This window comes from Scomber japonicus, chromosome 11 (genome assembly GCF_027409825.1).
Source record: "Scomber japonicus isolate fScoJap1 chromosome 11, fScoJap1.pri, whole genome shotgun sequence".
Classification (NCBI taxonomy): domain Eukaryota; kingdom Metazoa; phylum Chordata; class Actinopteri; order Scombriformes; family Scombridae; genus Scomber; species Scomber japonicus.
The window spans coordinates 33,313,901-33,322,494 of record NC_070588.1 but is presented as its reverse complement, the minus strand read 5'-3'; the positions used below and the strand labels follow the sequence as shown (position 1 = coordinate 33,322,494).

General features: G+C 40.3%; 1 protein-coding gene across 1 annotated transcript; it reads right to left on the bottom strand.

Annotated features, from left to right (window-relative positions):
* Positions 1–3,695: 3,695 nt before the first annotated feature.
* On the bottom strand, positions 3,696–8,284 carry LOC128367712 (dual specificity protein phosphatase 19-like). The gene is made up of 4 exons (XM_053328323.1): positions 8,062–8,284; positions 7,039–7,085; positions 6,718–6,870; positions 3,696–3,902 (listed from the first exon to the last, which is right to left on the bottom strand). The coding sequence occupies exons 1-4, from the start codon at positions 8,282–8,284 to the stop codon at positions 3,696–3,698; spliced, it is 630 nt and encodes a 209-aa protein (XP_053184298.1).
* Positions 8,285–8,594: the final 310 nt, after the last annotated feature.

Here is an 8,594-nt window from a genome sequence, read left to right as displayed (position 1 = left end):
AGACATCTTCTTCCTCCTGCTTTCATCCACATGCTGCTCAGCACACCTCTCTGTGACTCTTGTTGTACTCTCCCGCTCCCTCCCTCTCTTAGAATCTGAATCTGTCTCTGCCCTTTTTTGGACTGAAAGAGGGTCAATGTTTGTGTGTGTGTGTGTGTGTGTGTGTGTGTGTGTGTGTGTGTGTGTGTGTTTGTGAGTGTAGTGGGACTGGCTGAAACATCTGTCACTAGCAGATTTTATGAGTTGCAGCTTGCTAATTAAGCTGGTTGAAAACACTTTCTCTGGCTCTGTTTTTACTTGAAGTCATTTCCAGCTGACTTGTTTTGAAGTCAGAACCCTCTTGTTTAATCTCTAAATTTTACATTCTATGTTTTGTCAGTTGCTTGTCAGCACTTTTAATTGCATTTGATTTGTTTGAAAGGTGCTGTATGAATAAAGTTTGATTGATTGATATATTTGCACACAGTTACAAAGGAATAAAGTCTCATCCAGAAACATTCACCTTGCTGTGGTTGATGTGTTAAAGGATAAGCCTGGTGTTTTATCTTATTGTCAACACCCAAACCAACAATGTATTGGTCTGTAGAGACTATTTTCCTCAGGTTTGGACACACAGACAATACTATACTTGTTAAGCCTGATTTATGCTTCTGCATCGCCGTTGTTGAACTTTCAAAGTTCTGCATCGAGGGAACACGTTGCTCTGCAATTCACCGCCATGCCGCTAGGGGGTGTGATTGTGTGTGTGTGAGTCAACTATTCTCTCTTCGACTTGATCCATCGTTAAAAAACACTCGCACTGCTCCACAACAGATTTAAAAATGGCGGTGTTGCAGGAAGAAAGACTGGAAAAAGCAACTGCTGGAGGAACTGACGTTTTGAGCAGACCAATCACAGCCCTTGCGGTCCGCGTTTCCGTGACGCATAGTTAGGATTTTTTGGAGGTGCATGTCAGGCTACAGCGTAGGGGTCCACGTCGACGCAGAGGGCTACACGTAGCTACGCCGTCAACATGACGCAGAAGTATAAATCAAGCTTTTAGTAGGATCAATTCATTGCAGGCTTTGGTCCAGTGGCAATTGCTCTGAGACAACAAGGGAAGCTCAGCTTCCCCTAAAATTTCATCAAATAAATCGTCACAACTGTCATATTAAATTCACACTAAAAGTATATTTACATCAAATCTGCACTTGAATGCGTTCAATTTTACAACTATGACATCCTGTAACCAGCTGTTTATTGCCAACGCTGTTATTTTCCAACGTGATTTCCCTATCACACACTTGCAGTCCGCTGCGGACGCTGAGCGTCAACGGTGTTCAATAAAGCTTCTCCCAACAGCTGTTTTGGCCAGGATAAGACGCTCATTGGATAATGCAACAAACTCGTCCCGCCCCTGGACAATAGAGCAGTGGGCGGGGTCGGACGCTCTGCTTCTGTATGATGATTGGATGAAATGTTTTATAGAGCTCAAAGCCCTTGATAGACAGCTTTGGATAGGCTGACTCTTCCTAGTGTAGTTTTGCCAATGTAGCTTGACTTTCTCGCTAAATCTGGCGACTTTCCAACTCTTCTTGGCGACTTTTTTTCTCAAAGGCGACTATCGACATATCTAGCGAGTTTTTCTGGTGTTATTAGAGAGTTTTCTGATGTTTTGGAGACTCTGACATGAAAACACGTATCACTCTGTCCTCAACGAGCAGCGGGTGCTGCTGTGAGCCCTGCCTCTGTCCCAAAGCAGTCAGGTTCACAGCAGCCTCGTACAGCAGTCCCAGTTGCAGTCCGAGCAGAGAGGAGAGTTACATTGCAAAATGGTACAGAAAACAATATTATTGGTCTAATTAATTAGATTAGATTAGGTCTTATATATTAAATATGAATTAACACATTTATGTTGAATAATTCAGGTGTTAAGTGTTTGTGTGTTGATGTGGTTCTATGGCATAGATGAAGCATACAACAGCCTCAATTAAACACTCATTTTATTGTAACTGCCTCGCTTCAATATGACACGTTTTATAATGAAGATGTAAAGTGAGCTTCCCCTGTTTAAAACACCAGCAGCCGCCACTGCTTTGGTCTATTCATGGGATTTGTTGACATTAAGATAAAACTGGATATTTACTAGCCTCGTCATTTCAAAATTGTTTTATACTCAAAAGAATTATGAATGACCAGTTACAATGAACATTTGCGCATCTTTCATTTGTGATTTTATTCACTGAAGTTAGTGGCTGCCCGCCGCTCTAAAACAGTGAGGATGGACCAAATGCAGAGGATGAATGTTCCCCACAGAGATGAATCAAACTTAACAAAACACAGAGATGACTATGAGAACAACAGCACCAAAACACAAACAGGACATCATCAATAATAACACGCAAACAAAAAGATTGTTGTTGTTTTTTGAGTCATTTTGTCTCAAAATCTTAACAAATAAATGAACATCATCTGCATAGATAGATAGATACCACTAGAGGTAAGAGAGAAATTGTTTTTGGAATTTGTATAAAGCCTTTAACAAAATGTCTTTGAAGATTCTCAGTCATCCAGCTCATGGTTATCTAGGTAGGGTCGAATTAAGGGATTTATTATGTTGCAAGGCAGCTGGATTCAGGAAATCACAACATAAAGAGATCATGTGAGAATCTATCTTGTCAAGTTTCAAGTTATGCGCCTGTGTCTGAAAGCACAGTTGGTTCTGAACTACTGGTGGTTCAGACCAATCAGTGTCCCAAATCCAGCTCCCTTGCAATGTAAGACAGTGATAGGCAGTGATGAACACATGGTTCAACCTATCTTTAAAGCTTTTTTAAAAAAGTGCCTGCCCTTTCCCATACAGTGTCCATGGGTGACTTCTCAGATGGTTCTGTGTAACAAACCATCTGGCACATCAGGTTGCTGGACTTTCACCTCTCATCCAAGGAGCGCCTTCAGTTCTGACTTACTGGTGACAAGTCCAAAGCATTTAACCTCAGACACAAATATTGTTAGTGCTCCTGGCTGTATCTGTAACACCAATTGTCAGTCATTGGAGTCACCCAAGGCCAATTGTAAACAACAGTCAGTGGACTTGTCATATGAGGCCAAATGCGAATGGCTGTTAAGTCTGCTGGGAGAGGGTGAAAGGACAGCAATGCTGCAATCCCAGAGGACTTCACAACCATTCACATTTGGCCTCACATGAAAACTCCAACAACTGTTATTACAGCACTCAGGAGCAGTAAGAACCAAGCGGTATCAATTACTTTGATAACAGAGGTTAAATACGTGGGACTACCTGCCAGTCAGTTAGAACTGAAGAGGCCACTTGTATGGCTGGTGAAACATCTTCAAATATCTATAACCAAGTCTAGATGCCCTCGATTCAACCCTACCTGGATAACCCTTTAACAAATTCATCCTTACATTTCTAGAATGTGGTATCTTGTGTCAAGAACAGTAAAAAAACTACAAAGTGGTGTGCAGTATTTCAATCTCCCCTTCTCAAATCATATGCTCTGATTTTTCACAATCATTAAACCAGAGCAGAACCAGAACCAGACAAATTCTACAAAGTCCAAAAACAGATTCTACATTGTAAAAATCCCAAATATTTGTTTACTAAAATACTTAAGCTTTAATTACTTAAAAATGTTCTCATTAAAAGCAAACATATTTGTTCCTAAACATTCCAACCATTTTCTCTTCTTCCTTTAGTGTTTGGATCCATTCATCATTGGTGTTTTGTAGTTCCTCAGTTGTTCCAGGAAGCCGGGGTTGGGGCACGAGGCAGGACGAGCTGACTTGACCAACGAGAGGGCATCATCAATGGACTGGTTGTCACATGACATTAGGTAGCCAATGACCACTGCCGGTGCCCGTGAGACACCAGCATTACAGTGGACCAACACCACACCTTTCTGAAGGAGAGAAGGATATAAACGTTAACATATTAAAGCTACATCACTAAGTTATTAGGCCTCTTGGGGGCAGAAGATCTCTACAGGACGAGAAACAAACACTCCAAAATATAAAGTTGATGTTCTATGTTCTATGCTGTTGGAGTTGACGCTGATAAGAACACTGATTGAACCAAACAGTGAAACCAAAACTAAAAAGTAAAAGAGGATTAAAAAAGCTTTGTAAAGCTGGTGAGAACTGTGTGGGGTTGTCGCTGCGAGTGAATCCTTCCATTACAGTCATTTGACCTATTGATTCTATGAAAATGTTGATGATATGTATTTATGGTGACATTCTCAACCTTTTATTCTCTGATGTGATGACAGTTAACAGTTTTTCAAGTCCACAACTATCCAAACCTTTGACGTACTTGAACAAACACAATATTGATATTGATTAATATTATATTGATTTTTCTGAGATACACTAAACTGAAATAGCTAGTGTTGGCTATTATTGTGTTTTAAAGAGTTAGTGAGTGGAGACCATGAAGATGCTGGGATTTAAACATAAAGTGCACTGATACTCTTTGAACACTAAAGGGCTGTAGAGACCAACAGAACAGGGTTGTTGCCCTGAGTTCAACCAGCCAAAGCAAAGCTTTGCACCACAAACCCCACCTGTCAGGTGCTGATGTTTAGTTAATAGGAGGGTTGTTTGTTTGTCAGTGTCTTTTGGTCCTCATTAGCTTCTCCATTACAACATGTACTTTTCCTTCACATGGAAGCTTCACGCCACAGCTGTGTCCCAATTATCCCAGTTACCTAACCACAGTGCAAGGTTGTGTTCACTGCAGCTAGAGCCCAACTGATATCAGCCTTCTCATCTGACGCTGTGTGTGGGATGGAAAACACTTTTTACCATTAAGGCAGACTGTTAAAACATTCAGGCTTGGAAAAATGTGTTGCCAACAATTGAAGAAATGGTAAAAAAAAACAAAACAAACCTGGGTATATGCCTTAAGGTGAATATTCAGTTCCAACAGACCTCATTGTGTTCATTTGGGCAAAAAATTCCAATCCAATAATTCTGAGATGTATCCTTAGATTAGGGTAAGAATTCACACAAGTGTTTGGATATACACACACAAATGTGGGTACAGATGGGAGAAATTTGGGTATAAAGAGTAACATTTCAGTGAAATTCAACCAAAATTCTGAAAAACACCTGAAATGTGAGGAGAAAAAACCATGACTTGTGTAAAGCATCTCAGAATATTTCACTACAAGTTTGAACTCAGTCACATTGAATTGAGTCGCTGTCATGGCAGCATCAATAACTGAGGGTCATTACCAGCCAGATGGCTTGCTGGGTAATCTAACACTGCATTTCAAAGTAAAAGCGTCAGTTTGATTATCAGGGCTGGAATTACCACACAAACACACACACACACACACACACAAACACAAACAGAGAGAGAGAGAGAGAAACATATCATAATGAACATAATGAACACACACACTTCCTGTAATCAAACACCCCTAATGAATGCATGTGTGTGTGTGTGTGCGTGTGCGAATGGGTATGTGTGTGTGTAGTGTCATGTTAAGGTGAGCCTCAGGCTTCGTTGCTAAAAGCTTGTATGACACTGAGATCTGATCTGTGCGCAGTTTAATAAAACATGAACAAAACTTCACATCCATTATTCAAAACAGAGAAACAGAGGAGAGGAGAGGAGGAAACACTGGGAGGAGAGGAGAAATGAGGAGAGGAGATGTTGAAACATGTATCACGTGTCAACTCTTCCCTGTTTTTACCCTGACATCTGTTTACTTCAACCCATAATCCCTCAGCATTATGAGATTGTTTCTTGTAGACCTGATCTGACCATTTGTTTCCACCTGAGCTACAGCAGCATCCACCTTCCTTTATTTATTTTCCAGTTTTATTTTAATGCTGAAGTTCCTGTTTATGTGTATTTGTAACAATAATTAAGCTAGTCTGTTTGTCTTTTGAAGATGTCTCTGTTGGAGGCATACTGTGTCTCATAGACAATATGTTGATTGTCAGTGGTGAATTTGTGACTGCACCATAACAGTTTGGAGATGAGAAAGTGAGCATGGCATGAGGAATTAGTGAGAAAAGTATGACAGGATGTTGGAAGATGATTCACTTATATATTGTTTTTATCTTTAAAAAATGTCAGTTAATCAATTTGTCTATTTAACCCTCACATGCTGTTCATATTCTACACCCTTGTAGTTCTTGGTCAGTTTTGACCCAGTATAAGAATCTCCTCATAAAAAGTGTCTATACCAAATGTTGAACCACAGATGTGTTTAGAAAGCATCAATAATGGATCTGACTGATCAATAAATGTGATTAAACCTTGATTCATGTTTCAGAGAGCAGAGAGAGTGTATTTTTTAGCTTTTACACCATAAACATCTCCTATCACACAATATCATGTCCTATTTTACCTAAGACATGAAAATATAACATAGCAATAATTATTTAAATGTATTTTATTTAAACTGAAAATTACAAGAACTTTGGTGTTTTAAAGCTGTCACATGTCACAATGGGTCAAATTGGACCCAGACAGTATGTAAGGGTTTAAAAAATGCATAATGGTTCCAATAATCTTTCAAGAAAAAGCCCAAACATTCTCTGGTTCCAGCTTCTGCAACATCTTCTGCTTTTCATAGTTTCTTTAGGTTTGTCAGTCAGACTGCATAAGCAGTTTGAAGAATCACTTCATAATTTATCTTTATTGTTGACATTTTATAGACAAAGTGATTCTTTACTTTATTGATAAATGCATGGCTATGTTACCTCTCTGAGAGCCTGCTGGATGAAGTCACAACAGTCCTGGATGTGAGGCAGCAGATCAGTGTCGGGATGATCCAGAATGCTGACGGTCTTATAGATGAACAGGTCAGGAAACACGTTTTCCACACCAAAGGCCACGTTCAGAATGTGGGACACCTGAGGAAGCAACTTTTTTATCACTATAATCCTTGAGTGAAAATGATGACAAACAAACAGGAACGGTACGGCAGTAACAGTAACATCCAGACAGTTAAGGACAGTTCTGTTTTATTGAAAGTCTTTTGTTTTATTGGGTTTTCGGTTTAGTAGGAGAAAAAATCTAACCTTGTGTTTTCTCAGAGTGCCAAAGTCATGTGCAGCATCTTGAGAACCTACAAAGACACACACAAAAAACACACAAAGTAATACTGTAGTTAATTAGTTAGCAAATTCAGGATTGGTTTTGGAACAGCTTTGGTAGAAGACGCTGTCCAGGGTGCTGAACCAGATAGCCAACCTGAAAAAGACAATCTGCTGTGTCCATGCACGGTGCCTACTCCAGGTCACAGGGTCATTTATGTTCCACCAGCGAACCTGTGAGCCATAATGGGTCACATCTCCCCCAGTCCTCCCCCACGTCTGGGCTCATGTTACCATCTACTCAAGCTGGGAGGCATGAGCTCAGCAGTTACCTGTGATGGTGGACTGAAGGTGACTTCCAGAACAGGGTGGGGGAAGAGGTGGACCCATCCATGGTTGCTGGGTGGGTCATGCCCCTTTTTGTTTAAATAAAAGAACATGTTTTCGTACTGGTAATAAGATAAGATATTTCTTTATTAGTCCCACAATGGGGAAATTTGTGCCTTAATGAGAAGGAGTTATCAACCAAAAAGGTTCTATTTTAGCACTTGGTATGAATAATCATCTTTGGGTTGGTTCACACTGATGTAAGTTATATTTAAATGATTTGTTTAGTTTTCTATAAGCATGGTCAGTCAGGCAGTCAGTCAGTCAGTCCATTGGTTTGGTATTTAATCAAGAGGTGTTTTTGGGAATATGTCCTGTTGTTGCTCTCAGTAATTATTGGGCCAGTTGTACTTATGATTTGGACATCATGACTAACTGGAATGTGCACCATCCAGTCTGCACCAGTTTTACTGCCATCCACTACCGTGTTTCTTCACCTTACATGCAAAATTAATTAAAAAATGACCAAAGCAATTTGTTTTTTGATGAAAGTCCATTTATGTTTGTTCCGACAGGATTTGGGGGCTGTCTTGCACCTATAACAATGGTCAACAGTGGTTAAAAATGATTTAGTTTGGTTTATATGTTACCAATCAGTCACTGTGCATCTCATTTACTCACCCAGCAGCAGGTAGGGCTTGACCATGCCAACCTGCACATCCCAGGAAGTATCAGGGACATATCCCAGCATCCTCTCTGTGGGGACGGGGTCTTCAACCACTGTGATCGTAGAACCCTTCCAAGTCTCAATGATGCGGCGGCCGCTCAGGGATGTCACACGGGTGCACTGCTTCTTCAGTCGTGTCCGAGAGAAACTCTGGATCTCCTCTGCCAGGGACTGCATGACCAGACCAAAATGGATTGAACTACACTGTGCTGAACTGGACTGGGCTGGAGTGGACCTGAAAGATGAATAAAAGGCAGTTAGATGATACTTATGGTACATTCATGTATTTGGTATGTCTAGGTCAGGCTTGGAATATAAAAAGTTTCAGTTTCTGTTGCTAATTTAGCATCCTCATCTGCAACTCTGTTTTGTGGCGTACCCCAAGGTTCTGTACTGTGTCCTATTTTATTTGCTTCATATATGCTTCCATATTAGTAGATAAATAAGTAATTTAAAGTAAATCGTATCACTGCTATACAGAAGATCT